The sequence below is a fragment of the Puma concolor genome, chromosome D3, assembly GCF_028749965.1.
Source record: "Puma concolor isolate L17-30 chromosome D3, mPumCon1.1.hap2, whole genome shotgun sequence".
Taxonomy (NCBI): domain Eukaryota; kingdom Metazoa; phylum Chordata; class Mammalia; order Carnivora; family Felidae; genus Puma; species Puma concolor.
The window spans coordinates 30,436,163-30,453,682 of NC_141678.1; the positions used below are offsets into that span (position 1 = coordinate 30,436,163).

General features: G+C 50.6%; 1 protein-coding gene across 1 annotated transcript in view; it reads right to left on the reverse strand.

The window, feature by feature from the left end:
* The window catches only part of LOC112870395 (small G protein signaling modulator 1), a 109,398-nt gene that overhangs the window by 26,755 nt on the left and 65,123 nt on the right, over window positions 1-17,520 (reverse strand). Inside the window, 7 exon segments of the mRNA XM_086682386.1 lie at window positions 1,577-1,705; window positions 4,840-4,985; window positions 7,575-7,639; window positions 9,057-9,195; window positions 11,317-11,481; window positions 15,818-15,950; window positions 16,363-16,529. Coding sequence (XP_086538512.1) covers window positions 1,577-1,705; window positions 4,840-4,985; window positions 7,575-7,639; window positions 9,057-9,195; window positions 11,317-11,481; window positions 15,818-15,950; window positions 16,363-16,529 — 944 coding nt within the window.

A 17,520-nucleotide genomic window follows, 5' to 3' on the forward strand; every position in this document is an offset into this window, starting at 1 on the left:
TGTACAACTGCAGAACTTGATAAAACTTTGAGAAAAGAAACATAGGAGAAAATCTCTGGGATCTAGGGCTAAACATAAAGTTCTTCAACCTGACACCAAAAGCACAATGTATATGAGGAAAAACTGATAAACTGAACCTCATCAAAAATTTCAACATTTGTTCTGTACAAGATCTCATTAGGAGGATGAAAGACAAGGGGCACCTAGGTGGCTCAGTGAGTTAAGCGTCTGACTTCGGCTCAGGGCATGATCTCACGGTTCGTGGGTTCGAGCCCCATGCCGGGCTCTGTGCTGATGGCGTGAGGCCTGCTTGGGATTCTCTCTCTCCCTCTCTCTGCCCCTTGCTCGCTTGCTCTCTTTCTCTCTCCCAAAAATAAATAAATAAACTTAAAAACATTACTGAAATCAAAAGAGGGTGAAAAGACAAGACAGACTGGGGAGAAAATATTTGCAAACCATTCACCCAGCAAGGAATAAGTATCAAGAACATATGAAGAGCTCCCAAGTGCAACAGTAAAAACCCAAACGATTTACTTAGAAAAAAGACATGAACGGACATTTCATCAAAGATACGCAGATGGCGATAAGCATACAATGCAAAAACGTGCAGTATCACCAGTCATTTGGGAGATGCAAACTAAAATCACAATGACGCATCACTTACCCCTTGCCTGAGCGGCCGACATAAAAAATAGTGACAGGACCAAACCTCGGTGAGGATGCAGGCGTGGGTCGCTCATATACTGCTGGTGGGAATATAAAATGGTGCAGCCACTGCAGAAGCTTGGCAGTCTCTTACAAAACTGAACAAGCACGCCATGTGCCCCAGCAACTGTCATCTTGAACGTTTAATGACACCTTATGCTCAAGGGAAAACACGAACGTTCACAGCAGCTTTATTTGTAAAGCTCAAACCAGGAAACGACCCACCTATCCATCAACAGGTGGATCGTCAAACATCCATACCATGGAACACCATAGAACACTTGGCCATGAAAAGGATAGATTGCCAGAGGATTGTGCTGAGTGAAAAAGTTCATCCCAAAACGTTATATACCATATACTATAGGATTCCATGTATATATGTTCTGGAAATGACAAAACTACAGGAATGAAGAACGTTCTGGTAATGTTGTCAGGTGTTATTAGGCGGGCAGGGAGAACGGAGAGGCTGTGGCCACAAAAGGGCAACAGGAGGACCCTGGTAGCATCAGAAATGTTCAGTTTGTTGACCGTGAGAGTGATACACAAACTTACTCATGTGATAAAATGTGGAGAGCTACACACACACACACACAAATGTCAATGCCCCGGTTGTGATATTATAGTTTTGTAAGATGCTACCGTTGGGAGAAATCAGATAAATCCTTCTGTATTATTTCTTATAGCCGTACGTGAATCTATAATTCTCTCAAAATAAAGTTTATTTTACACAATGGCATCTGTGGCTTGTGTTGTATTTCTACATGTTCCCCTGTGCCATCTTGGTCCAACGTGGAACCAGAACACCTCCATCCCCACAGTACCCAGCTCCTTTTGTTGCCAAAGACCCCACTGCCCATCAGGTGTAACCAACCTCCTTCCTTTCTGTTTCTGTCATCCCGAACTGGTAGTGGCCCAGGAGGAAGGGCCACACGGCCTTGCGGATCTCCGGCTGGATGCCTCCATAGTAGATGAGGCGTAGAAGCTCCTGTTCCTCGTAACTCTGTGGTAGGTGGGAGGAAATAAAGGGTCTGGTCAACGGGAAAGGTGGGCTCTGTGACTTGACAGTCCCACTTCTCAGACCTGGTCCTTAGAGATCATGGTGTGAACAAACAAAGCCGTATGTTCTGGGATATCCATCATGGCATCATATGAGAAAGCAAAACCCTGGAAATCCCCCAACTGCCTGCCGACGGGGGTGGGGGGGTGGGGAACGGGGCATCCCTACACAGGAATACCAACAGAGAGTAAAAAGGGCGGAAGGTGCATCCATGAGAACTTCAACAAAAAGATGTTCGATGTATATTGTTAAGTGGAAAAAAACAAGGTGGAGAATATATCTAGTGTGAGCCCATTTTTACAAAAAAAAAAAAAAAAAAGGCCAGTATACAATGAGTTAACATTTGTACTTAGCTTTTAGTCAATTTCGTGCATTGTGTTTATTTGGCCATACCATCTCAAAGTTATTAACCTTGACTCAGCTCAGAGAAAATTGTTTAAAAGCAAATCAATCCAAAATGAACATTTCCAGCTGGTTCTTCACGCACTAGTAACTTCTGTGCACGTGAGGATAACTTTAACAACTGTTTGCTGTATTGTCAAATAGGTTTGCCCTCTTTTTAAAACTCATATTCAGGCAAAGGCTTTGCAGTTGTAATTAGTCACACTGAGGGGACCAGCAGGTCCCATCTGTGTGTGTGTGTGTGTAAAACGCCAATGACTGCTTTTTGAAAAGCCACTCTGAAGGGCAGCAAGGTCCAGTTTCCTCCCACCTCTTTACTGTATATTCTAAAATTAGAAGCATATTTCACATTTTTAAGTAGGCTCTACACCCAGCATGGGGCTTAAGCTCACGACCTTGAGATCAAGAGCCCCATGCTCTACCAACCGAGCCAGACAAGTGCCCCACAGATTTCCCATCTTAATGCTAGTCTTAGATGTACCTCACCACAATGGCAAAACCAGCCACTCTTTTGTCTCTGTTGGAAATTTTAATTCACGTTCTGCCGACAGCCTTGTCAAAGCAGTTTAAAGATCAGACAACTATTTGTGGCTGAGGCTGTAAATGCTTCATTGAAAATCCACCTGCTCGGGTCCTGGGGCCCACAGCTGGACTCCATTTCCCAGCCTCCTTTGCAGTTGGATGTGGCCATGTGACTAGGTTCTGGCCAATGGGATGTGACAGGATGTGATACAAGCCATTTCTAGGCCAGAGCTTTGAAGAAGCAGGTGTATTCCCTTCAGACTATGTATTTCTGCTCCGCTGCCTGGAGGCAGATGACTATGAGGCCCCCGGGAGGATGGTGGGGCCACAAGAATGAAAGACTCTTGAGCCCCTGGAGGGAGGACAGATGCCCACCCACCAGGAACGCCCACTGAGGACTGAAGAGTGAGCAAGAAATACACCCCATGATGTCAAGCAACTGAAGTAGTTACTGTATTGGTTACTGCAGCTCAGTCCACCCAAATGCAATAATGCAACCAAGAAGGGTAAAAACATGGCCAGTTTGCAAAACTGTTGCAAAAGTGTTAGACAAAAAATACTCACTTTTGACTAATCCATCTTTTCAACCAACTTGTCCTTAGACTAGCACCTCCCAAACTGGGGAGATCACTAGAAGCATTTGGGGAACTTTCAAAAAACAGAAATTCTTGGGCTCCACTCCCAGGGATGCTAAATCAGTAAAGCTGGAGTGGAGCCCAGAAGTCTACAAATCTTTTGAATTCCTCAGGAAATGTGCACTCTCCCAGGCCAGCCGGGATTATGAGCACTAGGACTTTTTGGGAAAGTAAACTGGCACATCTATTTAAATTTTAAATGCATATCAATTTTATTTCTAGAAATCTACTCTCGAAATAAAAGCACTAGTCAGAATTATATGTGCTTATAAAGATGTCGACTGAAGCCCTATTTGAAATAATTTTTAAAAAGAGAAAGAGCCCAGGGGTGCCTGAGTGGCTCAGTCAGTTAAACGTCCGACTTTAGCTCAGGTCATGATCTCGCGGTTCGTGGGTTTGAGCCCCACATCGGGCTCTGTGCTGACAGCTCAGAGCGTGCTTCAGATTCTGTGTTTCCCTCTCTCTCTCTGCCCTTCCCCTGCTCACACTCTCTCAAGAATGAATAAACGTTTAAAAAAAAATTTAAAAAAATAAAAAGAGAAAGAGCCCAGCTATCACTAGGGGAAGATCTGAATAAAGTATGGTCTACTCATCAACTACGTGCGAAGGTTCTAACGTTCAACATTTCACCTAGAGATCTGAAAGACATCTTTGCTATAAAATGAAGCTGTTGCTTAAAATACAAACTCAATGTCACCTCATTTTTTTTTGTTACCTCATTTTTAAAAAAATAAGAATTACAGGGGCACCAGGGTGGCTCAGTCAGTGAAGTGTCCGACTCTTGGTTTTGGCTCAGGTCATGATCTCACAGTTCATTTAGGAACATTTAGAAACTGTTCCATATGCTCTCCCCCCTCCCCCTCCCCCCACCCAGTTTCTTGAGAGCCATAAGCCTATCAGCCTAGCCAAGGTTCTGGGAAGTTCTGCAGGATACAGAAAAGCTGACCCCTCTCGTTTCCCAAGCTATTTGACTGTGAAACTTTTTTCACACATAAACATCTTCCTTGCAGGGATGATTGCCTTCTAGTAAGAAAACCTTAGAGATGCGTTTCCAGGTGAAATATCTGATGGGAGGATTCTCAGGTTGTGAGGCCAAGTGGAAGGGTTCTGCATGCTGGGGGGCGGTTTTCTGGGCCCAGCTGCCTCCTCTGACTTAGCTACCATCCTCCTAAGTAGCTAAGTAGTTTCAACCTTCCTGCGGAAGAGACTTACTGCACCTCGTGCAGCACTGTGCATACGTGTGATGCTTAATAAATCCTTGGTGACAGATTCTTTACTCCTTCCAGGAGAGGACGTGCATGCTCCAGCCTCCTGGATCCTCACACCCATGGGCAGAAGGGGGCCGTGGGTTTTAGCACTCTCAAGAAGGGCCGGGCCTTCAGGTGGGGTACGCAGACCACCCCTAAGGTGTCACAGCCGCCTTGAGTCCCTGCAAGCAGGTGGGTTCATTGCTCAGATGACAAGACGGTCCCCCCAACGGCTCTGCCCCACTGCAGGCAGAGCCAGGCCAAGCCTTACTGTGCTGTCCTGAAGGTACTGCTCCCAGATCCTGGCCGTCAGCCCATGTCTGGCATCACAGGGCAAGTCTGGAGACACGATCATGTGACTGACCAGGGCTGACAGGTGGGTCCTCACAGTGGACAGGTGTCTGCAGTAGGCAAGCCCTGGCGAGGGAAGGAGGGAGGGAAAGTGCCATCATCCATCATCCAGCCTGCCTTGCCTTGTCTCATGGATCTCGAAGCACTGCCCCACCCTGCAATCCTAGTGAACCCTCATGACGCAGAAAGTCCCATCATCCTTCTCTTCCAGATGAGGAAGGCGAGGCTCAGAGGGGTGAAGTCACTTGGTGGCTTGACTGCTTAATAGTTCTGTGAGCCTAGGGAAGTCGGTCACCTTTCTCAGCCCAGGCCAGGGTGCCATTACCTCCTCTACCCGGAAGCCAAGGCATTTAATCAATGGGCAGGAGGCAGACAAGGGGCAGGCAGGAAGGAGGCAGGGACTCCACATGCTCTCCAGGCCTCTGGGTGCCTCCGATCCGTAGCAAGAGAGAAAGAGAATGGCAGAGGTGGGCAGCTCTTGTTCACAGTGCAGCTAGATAAAGAAGGCCCTGGGAGATGCACCTGGTTTGCTTTCAAAGATGGCCCCGCACTCTCACCGAATGCCTGCCAACCTGCCACCCTTCGTCCGCTCCACCCTGGGCACCTGGAGGGCACAGTGCCTGGTACACAGGAGGCACTCAGCAAATGACAGCTTGTGTTTGCTCTGACCATGCCCCCTCCCTTTGGCTGTCCCCTATCAACTCCTGGAGAGGACCCTGGGCTTTCTGGAGCCTGAGGACTCGCCCCTCCCAGCAATGAGGAGGAGGAGGAGGAGTAGGAGGAGGAGGAGGAGAAGGATTAGAAAGAGGGGAAGGAGGGGGAGGAGGGTGAAGAGAGGCAGGAGGAAGGGGAGGAGAGGGAGGAGGAAGGGGAGGAGGAGAGGGAGGGGAGGAAGGAGGAGGAGGGGGGAGGAGGAGAGAGAGGGGAGAAAGGAGGAGAAAGAGGGGGAGGAGGAGAGGGAGGAGAGGGAGGAGGAGGAGGGGAGAAAGGAGGAGAAAGAGGGGGAGGAGGAGAGGGAGGGGAGGGAGGAGGAGGAGGGGGGAGGAGGAGGAAGGGAGGGAGGGAGAAGAGGAAGGAAGGGGAGGGGAGGAAGGAGGAGGAGGGGAGGGAGGGGAGAAATGAGGGGAGGAGGTGGGGGAAGGGGAGGAGGGGGAGGGGGAGGGGGAGGGGAAGGAGGGGCGGGGGGAGGGGGAGGAAGGGGAGGAGGAGATGGCTAACACTGACACACGCATACACTATGTGCCAGGGAGCTGCCAGAGCTCCCATAATGCAACTCATTAAATTCTCACAACAACAGTATGAGGCAGGTACTCCTATCTTCTCCATCTTATAGATGAAGAAACTGAGGCACAGACTGCTCGTGTCACCTGCCCAGGTCACATCACCGGGAAGTGCAGAGATGGAATCTGAACCCCAGCTGCCCAGCGCCAGAACTTGGGCTCTCAACCACCATCAGGGATGAGCCATGGCACGCGACATTGTTAAGATCCATCTTGACCCTCGACCCTTTCTCCAGGAAGCTTTTCCATTTGGGTTCCATAAACATGTGTCCATGCTCCCCTGGCTCCCAGCCAGGCCCTGCATCAGGCACTGGGGATGGGTGATAACAGAACAGGCAAAAACCTTGATCCTGAGAGCTCACGTTCTCCCTGCCTCTCCAGGCGCGGGGGGACATGGCCTGAGCTGCTACTCCGCAGGCCATGCAGGACATAGTAACACTTTTCTGGAATCCCTGAAAATACGTGTTTTATCTCCCCCATCTAGGCTGGGAGGCTGGGGAAATAAAATGTGCTAAGAATCACAGCAGAATGGGGCGCCTGGGTGGCGCAGTCGGTTAAGCGTCCGACTTCAGCCAGGTCACGATCTCGCGGTCCGTGAGTTTGAGCCCCGCGTTGGGCTCTGGGCCGATGGCTCGGAGCCTGGAGCCTGTTTCCGATTCTGTGTCTCCCTCTCTCTCTGCCCCTCCCCCGTTCATGCTCTGTCTCTCTCTGTCCCAAAAATAAATAAACGTTGAAAAAAAAAATTAAAAAAAAAAAAAAGAATCACAGCAGAATGAAAAACAAAAAAAAAAATCAGGCTTTGTGGTCAGTGGGTTAGGCTTGAGCTCTGGCTGTGTCATGTATTAGCAGTGTGACCTTGGACAAGTTACCTTGCCTCCCTGTGCCTTAGTTTCCTCATTTGTTAAACAGAAACCATCGGAATGCCTGTATTTAAATTTTCATTTTTAACTCCGTGGAAAGGGATCAGACCACCTGACTCTTCTGCTCACAGGTGAGGGGAACCGACTCTTATTGAGCACCTAGGACGTGTCCTGCTAGGTGTTAGGGGCTCTATACATGCTTCTCATTTAATCCTGAAAACAAGCCCTCTAAGGTGGGCACTGGGGATGCGATGGTGACTAACCAGACCCCTGCCACTGAGAAGCCCCGTTGTTTGCTGTCCCCCCTCAGCACCTACAGACACAATTTATCCTCAGTCTATAGATGAGGCTCAGAGAAGTGCATGTAACTACACTAAAAACAGACACATTCGGGAAACAGGGGAGCAGAGGTTCACGTGCCAGAGCCAGGCACCTTCCCCTCACACTGCTGACATACAACAGGCATTTGATAAATGCTCCCAGAGACCACAATGGCAAGTAAAGCCAATACGCACATCCATAGAAGGCTCTGGAAAGGATCTGGTACTTCATATTGTCACAGAGGAGCTTCAGGGGAGCCCTGCAGGTGGAGGAAAAGACGACACTTAGGAAAGACCACACAGAGCCCAGATTCCCTGGGGAAGCACAGCTTGTTGCCTATAGGGAGCAGATTAAAACCAGTCAGTTAAGGGGACTGGAGGCGGGGGAACTATTATTTCTACCCATACAGCATCATTGCCACTTCCCCTAGTCTTTGGGGTCACTGCCTCCCCAACACTCTGGACCCGCAGTTTGGATGAGGCTGATTCTACCCAGTACCTGACTCAGGTTGGAATCACAGTCCTTGAATAAGAGGTGGTCACGTGATCCAACCTGAGCCAATGAGAATGAGCCCTGAGACTTTTGTTGGAACTACAGGGAAACAGACCCCCATTCTCTGTTCAAGCTCCTAAGCCAGAGGGATATAGGACAGTGGCTGCTGGGATCCATTCTTGCCACTCCATAGGAAAGGCCTGCCTGAGAATGAAACCACCAGAGGCAACCAGAAGCAAGAGTTGAAGAAACAGAGAGATTTCTGTTTTGAGCATCTGGAGCCAACCATGCCTGAAGTCACCATGCCTCTGGACTTCCCCATCCTGTTGCAATTTCCTTTCATATTTGAACTAGTCTGAAATGGTTTTTCAGTGACTTGCACCAAGAGTTCTGACTTCTCAAGTGGCCCAGCTGAACCAAACTGAGCCAAACTGCAATTCAGAGTCTGGCTGATTGCAGAGGTGATGCCTCAGAGCTCCTCCTTGCGTGGGGGGGGGGGGGTTTGGGGGCTGTTTTGGCTGCAAGAGGAGAGGGGAGTAAGGCCCCAGCAGTGTTGGGGAAATCGAGGACTGCTGAAGGGAGTATTGTGCATGCTTGCAGAGAACAGGATGGAGGAATAGTTGCATATTTTTCTCAGGACCTCCTGGGGGCCACCCAGCAAAACCCAGGGAGACAGGAAGGAGGCATGGTTAATGTCCTCCAGTTACACGCAGGGAGGCATTAAACACGAAAATAACCCTCACTGTACCCTCAGGTTGGTCGGGTGCAGACTTGCTCAGGTTACCAGGCATTTGTATCCCCATTCTGTGGAGGAGCAAACTGAGGCATGTGTGCTTGGCATTAAGTAATATTTGGTGTCACCGGGCCCTTTAATGGGCAGCAAGCAGAGCCCCGAGCTGACCCAGGACAGACACATAGTACGCATGATAAATAAGCCTTTGCTGTAAGAAGCCACTGAGATAGCAGGACTGTTTGTTACTGCAACATAACCTTGTTTATCCTGACCGATACATGTAAGGAAGCTCCGCTAGCTAGGACTTCACAAGGCTAGCCTTTGACCCAGACCTGAGTGATTCCGTAGCCTACATCCCTCCTCTGAATTCAGCACTGGGCAACAAACAGGTGCCTACAAATCTTCTGCAAATCTTTCCATTCCCTCGACCCATGGCGTAAGCCCCTCATACCTCTTATGGTTGCAGCCATTGGTTGAGCCACCATCGGCGGAGCCACTCTCTGAACAGGATGAGCAGGAGGATTTCCGGGGGCTGGGTTGCCATAAGGGTGGTAGGTTGCTCATGGAGACATCCATCAGGTCCTGGGGGGCTGTGGTGGATAGAAGGGATGGGGCAAGAGCCCCAGTTAAATCTATGTGGGTCACGGAAACCTTACCCCAAAGCAAGCAGCTCGCCCCTAGGCCAGCACAGGGATAGGGAAAGACTCTGAATGTGACAGCCAGAAACAGCGACCCCAATCATTATCTGACCCAGATAATGGCCTTTGAGCCCGCCTGATCCAATGAAAGCCACCAGCAAGATTTGGGGCCCTTACCAGATGGGAAGTAAAGAAAGGAAGAAAAAGGAAGAAGGCGGGGTGGGGGGGGAGAGTGAGGATAGAAAGAGAGACACAGAGAGAGAGAGAGAGCACACGCCAAGAGCCAAGAAAATAGACCCAGTGCCACAGCAGGAGGCCAAGCCTCACCATGTTGTCATTCATCTGTCCTTATAGGAGACTGACAAGAAGGAAGAGGGGCCTGCTGGGGGTTTCTGGGCAAGGCTGATGATCCTGAGTCCCCTGGGGTAGACTCTCTGGGAGAGAGAATCTCTAGCGGGGAGGCAGAAGGGAGCCTAACTCAACAGATGAGGCAGGGCACCCAAGGGCAAGGGACCCAGCAGAGGCCCTGCTGATGAGGTTGTCTGCACTGTCCATCAGCCTGAGCCATACAGCTGTTCCATCAACGGGTCTCAAGCAGGCTGGCGACCGCCACCCAGCATCACGCTTGCTGAAAAGCCACATGCCAGTGTCCCACCCCGATCTACTGATTTAAAACCTGCTAGAGAGAGAGCCCTTAAGTCTGTATATCAAAAACAATTTTGGGGCGCCTGGGTGGCTCAGTCGGTTAGGCGTCCGACTTCGGCTCAGGTCATGATCTCGCAGTTCGTGAGTTCAAGCCCCGTGTCAGGCTCTGTGCTGATAGCTCAGAGCCTGGAGCCTGTTTCAGATTCTGTGTCTCCCTCTCTCTCTGACCCTCCCCCGTTCATGCTCTGTCTCTCTCTGTCTCAAAAATAAATAAAGGTTAAAAAAAAAAAACAACAATTTTGATAACAGCAGCCACATTCGAGAACCAAGAGAGCATGACTGATCTCCTAACACTTGGATACTGGTGAGTCCTGATCAAGTGCTCCCAGGATACAGGACTTAGATTTTCCCTCACTGCCTCCTTTCCCAGCTCCATGGAAACCGTGGCATCTGCGGGGCTGCAGGACCAACACGACAGTGACACATGCGTTACAATTTCTGTCGTTAATTTCCTTGCTTCGTTACAGCTCCAGACAGGTGCAAAAATATTATTTTCTCAAGGACAGGGCTCGGTAAACATTTTCCATCAAGGACCAGGCAGTCAACATTTTAGGGATTATGAACCATTTGGCTGCGATCACAGCCACTCAACTCTGCCTTCAGAATGCAAAAATAGCCATGCTCAAGATGCAAAGACATGAGCCCGGGTGTGTTCCAATAAAACTTTATTTATGGACATTGAAACCTGAATTTCAGATCATTTTCACATGTCACAAATATTACTCTTTTGATTTTTATCGATTAATAAAAATATGTGGAAACCATTCTTAGCTCATGGGCTGCACAAAATGAGGCTGGCTCCGGCCTGTGGGCCCTAGTTTGCCTAGGAGATTAAGAAGGGTTCACATCGACCCCACCAGCCACGCCTCCTCAAGGATGACCGGTAATCCCTGGCCTCTTCTCTTGGGCTGCAAGGTCGGGGGGAGGGGAATGGTTGCCGAGCCCAGGCTACTTGTCATCAGCGCTCAGTAGCCGACAGGGCCCAGCCCTACCCACTGACAGTATAGAAAGCTGTCTTCACAATGTCACATAGAAAGCTCTTCCCCAAGCTGACTCACAGATGAGCTGGCCAAGAAAGCACAGTGAGCCCCTGTAAAATGTTCTAGAAAAGTGTCCCCAGTTCTCTGCTTCCCTGATCGATTTCAGCAAGCTGTGGCAAGGCTGCCTGCACCCCAGCCCCTCGCACTCCACAGGCATCACCAATGGATCCCTTCACCACGGAACCCCTGACATCCCGCACCGGGGAGGCTGGACAGCGTGAGGGCATCGGTCTGTCTCCCGCTTCCCTCGTTGGGACCAAGACTCAAATGACAACATGGCAGAGGTGGCCGGCACCCAGCCCCAGGGTGGGAGTAGCCCAGACGTTACTGGGGGGCTGCTGCTTCGGACCCGGCATGGGGAAGGTGGCATCCCATCTGGCTCGCGCCCACTGACTGCCCCTGGCCACCACTAGCACCGACCGGCCGGCAGGAACCACCGTCCAGGCAAGGCTCACGGAGACTGGGGGAGTGCTGCCCAAGCGGTCGGGAGCAACTTGAGACACAAAACAGAAAGCACCAGTGAAACAGAATGTCCACGGTGGGCAGAACACTGACACAGGCGAAGAGCCAATTCCTCAGGGCTGAACCTCTCCCCTGCCCTGCTCCACACGGCTCCGTGTTTATAAAGTGCCTACTATGTGCTGGCTGCTGTGCAGGCACAGGATTGCCCTATCGTCCTCAATCGCCCCGTGAGGGAGGCCTCTCTTCTCCCATTCTGCAGAAGGGGAAACTGAGGCTCGGAATGAGCCCCAGCCCCAGCGGGTGGTAATTGGCGTAACATTCCTTTCTTACTGAGGTCCCCCTCTCTTTCCGCCAACAACAGCTATCACCTACTGAGTGCAAGTACTACCACTATCCCCTTTTGCAGATTCGGGAACTGAGTCACGGAGCATGGAAGCAGCATGCCCAAGACCGTCCAGCTAACAAACGGTGGGGCTGGGATTCCAACCCAGGGTGTCAGACCCCGAGATCCTATTCAATAGTCTCTCAACTGACATTCCCCCGACACCACCCCTGCTCTAGACCAGCAGCTGTCCACTGGGGCAATTTTGGCACCTTGAGGCCATCTGGTGATGTCTGGAGACATTTTTGGTTGTCACGACCTGGAAATTTGCTAGATGCTGCTGGCATCTACCTAGTGGGTAGACGACAGGGATAATGCACCAGACCCCCCACCCCCACCCCACCAAATACACAATTATTCAGCTCAAAATATCAACAGTGCCGAGGCTGAGAAACCCTGCCCTAGACCAGCTCTGTTCAACAGGAATCAAACCTGAGCCACATGCTTACTTCAGAAGTTTCTAGAAGCTGCACTAAAGGGGGGGGACCAGATGAAATCAATTTCAACAATAACTTCTGTTTAACTCAGTATATCTGTAATGTTACCATTTTAACGTGTAATCGATATAAAATTACTGAGGAGATATTTTATATTTCTGTTGGTTGTTGTAAGTCTTCAGAATGCAGTGTGTATTTGACACTTAAGGCACAGCTCCATCCGAACTAGATGCATCTCAAGCGCTCGGGAGGCATGCGTGGCTCACGCCTGCCATCACAGATGGCATAGACAGTCTCAGCAACACAGGAGAATGGAAAGGCCCTCTTCTGACTCCGAAACGGGCTCAATGTTTCAGAACTGGTCTCTGCCTCCTCTGTGCACAAGGACCATGAGACGGAGGCAAGAAGACACTGAAAGGGGGTTTAGAACCATCTATGGCCACATCATCCTGCCCACGGGGCAAAACTCTTCTCCCTTATTATTGAAGGCAGGCATCTGCAAACTTTTTCTATAGAGGGCCAGATATGTAAATATTTTTGGCATTGTGGGCCTACAGTCTTGGTTACAATGATCTCACTCTGCTGCTGTGGTGTGAAAGCAGCCATGGACACGCTGTCTGTGAATGCGTGTGACCGTGTTCCAATAAAACTTTATTTACAAAAACAGGCATTGGGCGAATTTGGACCACAGGAAGGAGTCTGCCCATTTCTGATTTAGGCACTTCTTCAGAAAGGACTTCATTGTCCTCAAAGGTGAAAACCATAGCTCTGGGGCTCAGGCCCCTGAGAAAATCAACCAAGCAGGGGGCACCATTTCCACGTGGGCTGAATCTGACTGAGCTTGGGCATGAAGGGGGTGAAACCACAGTGTCAACCGATCCTGGTCAAAAACAATCTGCATGGAGTGGTTGTGAGAGGTACAAGCTCTGGAGCCAGGACACCTGGGTTCAAATCCCAACCACGCCGAAGATTAGCTGTGTGGCTCTGGACCAGTTTCTTAACCTTTCTGTGCTTCAGCTTCCTCTTCTGAAAAGTAGGCGATGGTGAAGACAGTGGCACCTGCCTAGGAGGGCCGTGGTGAAGATTAGCATTGCGTTAGGTGCCTGATACATCATCACACTGACTCCTCAGAATATGATCCTGGGTGGGGAGGGTCTGTAGAATGTCTCCCCATTCTACAGACAAGGAAATGAGGTCTGGAGAGGGCAAGTCACTTGGCCATGCTGCAGTGGCGGAGAGGTGAATGCAGTGATGTGTGCTTTACTCAGCCAAGAGCCCTTTTGCTCCCAGATGACACTCAGCAACGTCTGGGGACATTTCCGGTTGTCACAGCTTGGTGGTGGGGGAGGGGGCATATTTGCTGCTTGGCCATTAGTAGCGGGAGACCAGGGATGGCACTCAACATCCTACAAGGCACATGACACCCCCCCCCAAGAATTATTCCATCTACAACATCGGCAGCGCTATGTGTGAGAAGCTTTGATATAAATAAACTGAGTTCACTGGGGTTTCCTCACGGGCAGATGAGAATTCAAGTGCCGGGAGTCTATCTGGGAGATGTTTCCAAGAAGCATGGGTAGGCGAAGTGACACGAGAAGGCAGAGCAAAGGGCTGGTTACCCCTCAGGTTACCACTATGGGCAACTGGTGCTTGATCTCCTGGGGGGCAGGGGGCGCTCTGGGAGACATGCAGACACGCATGTCAGAGCTTTCTTACTGGGGTGGGGGGTGAGGGAGCTGGGGCGTTTATACACTAATTCCTGCCAGTCGTTGGCTGAAGGCTGCTCCAGGGAGGATCCTGGTTCCTGGACACCTCTACCCCACCCCCACCCACAGGCAGAAGGGACCCTCAGGCAGAGAGACACTAGGATGGGAGTCGACAGGAGAGCCCGCAAGGAGGGGTGTGGGTGGGCACTGCCAGCGTCTGTCCTGCTGGCACACGGAGAGCCCCAACACGCTAACATGGACACTTCCCAAGCAAGTAAGACCTCCGGCACCCAGCCTGGCTCCCAGCAGAGCCTACAAAGTATATGTTGGATGAGCCTCTCTGGGGAGCAGAGACAGGGCTTCCCGGGAAGGCAGACAGGGGGCATCTGGCCCCTCTGATCATTCGGCTCTTGGGGGTGCTGTATGAGCCTGGTACCGCTGACAGGCTGGGATGGCTCCAGACCCCGAACCAGGGTAGGAATGGATGTAGTAATGAACACTTCAGGACACTCTCAGGCTCCTAGTGATGCAGAAACACGAGGCTTTGGTCCTAACTGACCATGAAGGAATGAATATATGGGTGAAGATGAGAAACCAACCTGAGCAATATAAGACATTACCACCAAGCCTGCCCCACATCCCCAGATCCCACTGAGTGGTGGACAAAAGCCAGAGCGTGAAGCGACCCGGCACGATAGCAAAGGTAGGCTCAGAGCCATTATCCATCAAATGGAACAACAGGACCACCAAGGGTAAAATAAAACGGGGTTGACAGAAAGCACCTACAGCTTAATACTGAGTTGCTGAAACAAGACATCCACATGGTGCTTAATAAATGCTGGGACTCTGGGGCACCTCGGTGGCTCAGTCGGTTGAGCATCCGACTCTTGGTTTCAGCTCAGGTGGTGATTTCACGGTTCTTGAGTTCGAGCCCTGCATCAGGCTCTGCATTGAGAGCTCAGAGCCTGGTTGGGATTCTCTCTCTCCCTCTCTGCCCCTCCCCAGCTCCCTCTCTCTCCCTCTCCCTCTCTCTCTCTCTAAATAAATAAATAAACATTAAAATTTTAATAAAATAAAATAAAATAAAATAAAATAAAATAAAATAAAAGCCAGGCCTCTGAGAACTTTCCAAATATCAGTTCATTTGATCCAAATAACACCTCCGTGGTAAAGATGACCTTAATGGTAACAGTCTCCACGAACCAAGCATCTATGTCACGGCAGTCACTGTCCCAAGTGGCAGACATATATTAGCGTCTCATGTGCCAGGGCCTGGTGCTTTGCTTCCCGCCTTTGCTGTTTTTGACCATCATGTATTGAAGCCCTACTGTGTGCGAGACTTGATTCCAGGGACTTTATGTTGATCACCTCATTATCTCACTGAATCCTGACAACAGTAGAGTGAAATAAAATACCAACAACCACATAACAGCAGCTAGCATGGATATGTTCTGTGCCAAGGGCCTTCTCTAATTTAGTCCCCACAAGGGCCCGATGATGCAGGTGCTATGTTAACGTCCCCATCTTACAGATAAGGAGACCAAGGCACAGAAGGGTGAAGTGACTTGCCCCAATTCAACCAGGATTCCAGAACCCACTCACTACCTCATGGTAATTCCTACTCTAGGTTTACCTTTATTAAGCTCAGTAGTGTGTGGTTCTCACTGGGGGGAAACTGAGATACTAACTTCCTGGTTTCAAGTCCCCGCCCCTCCCCTCCCCCCCCCCCCCCCGCTGGCCCCAGAACCCAGACCACCTGTCCACAAGCCCCAAACAGCTGGAGTTATTTTCATGTTCAGCTAAAAGGTTAGATCTCGGGGGCCCAGAGACTGGGAAGCTTACTGAATTCAGACTGCATGCCGGGATAGATGATCCTGAACACGTAATCTGTGGCCTCGTCATCTTCCTTGTCCGAAGACGTGGACTCAGCAGAACCCTGAGGGCTTCGCTTGCGCAGTTTGGGAAATACTTTGCCCTGAAAGCACAATCCCAATGCATAGCCCTTGGGATACATCTGTCCCCAGAGTCTGTGCACGGCCTGAGGGTCTCAGTGGGGTGTGCATGAGCCCACAAAGCCAGGTAAAGAGTCATGGGCAAGAACGACCACCCTGGGGCGCCTGGGTGGCTCAGTCAGTTGACCATCTGACTTTGGCTCAGGTCATGATCTTGCAGTTGGTGAGTTTGAGCCCCACATCAGGCTTGCTGCTGTCCGCGCAGGGCCCGCTTTGGATCTTCTGTCCCCCTCTCTCTCTGTCCCTCCTTTGCTCACACTCTCTCTCAAAAATAAACATACATTAAAAAAATTAAAAAAAAAAAAAGAATGACCACTCCCCACGGCTGACCCCCACCCCCATCCTAGCCTCCCTGGGGCTCCCACGGTCACTCACCTTCCCCCGCTGAGACCAGAGTGGAGGGTCCAGCTGCCCGTGAGGGAGCAGCCCATTTTCCAGGCACGAGAGGAACTGCAGGAGGTGCCCCCCCCCCTTGGGGAAGCGGAACGGCGGCCTCTGGATCCCGTCCTGGCTGACCAACACCACTGTCCCACCGCTGTCCACTGCCACCGTGACCCAGCCAGAGGAGACCTGGCAGAAAGTCACTATGGGGCATGGGATGGGGGTCCTCCCGGCAAACACATCGCCCTGGGCATGCCAAGCCAGACCCGTGGACCTGCTCCAAGGCTCTGGGAAAGGCCTGGGCAGAAGGTCAGGGGAAGTTTTTACCTCCCCAGAGCCCCTCCCATCCCACCGGCCACTGCTGCAGACTGGGAACTATGGGATATGGTCCAGAAGAATGTGGTCGCCCCCCCTGAAATCACCCACCAAGGGGAAACACCCCATGTCCCTCAAGTACCCTCTATGCATAAGCCTGACCTATTTTTGTATGGAGGCTTTCAGACCTACCCCTTCTCAGGGCAGTAGTGACTTGTTAGCATGTATTGAGCACTTACTGTATATAAGCACAGCACATGAAAGGCAGTGTGTTATTGGAATACCCAAAATAGCCCTATGAGGTCTATCTATTATTGCCTATTTTACAAATGATGAAACTAAGGCTCAGAGAGGGTACATGACTTGCTCTGGGTTGCACAGTAGAGTCTGGATCTGAACCCAGGTCTGTCTCATTGAATAAGCTTAAAGTGGGGCAGCTGGGTGGCTCAGGTGGTTAAGTGTCCGACTTTGGCTCAGGGCATGATCTCATGGTTCATGACTTCGAGTCCTGCATCGGGCTCTGTGCTGACAGCTCAGAGCCTGGAGCCTGCTTTGGATTCTGTGTCTCCTCTCTCTCTGCACCCACCCCTCAAAAAATAAATAAACATTAAAAAGGTTTTAAATAAGATTAATGTGTCATGCCTTGGTAGAGTCCAGATCCCTTGCTTTCTACAACAGAATAGCCCTCTGCTTGTTCTGAGTGTACCTTCTTTGAGCTCCGGGTTTGAGTCCAAACTCTGGAGCTTACAGGCTGTGTGACTTTGTGCCAACCTGTTTAGAGCCCTGCTTGGCACATCACAAGGGATCCATTAAGTGCCAGCAGCTAACACCGTGGGT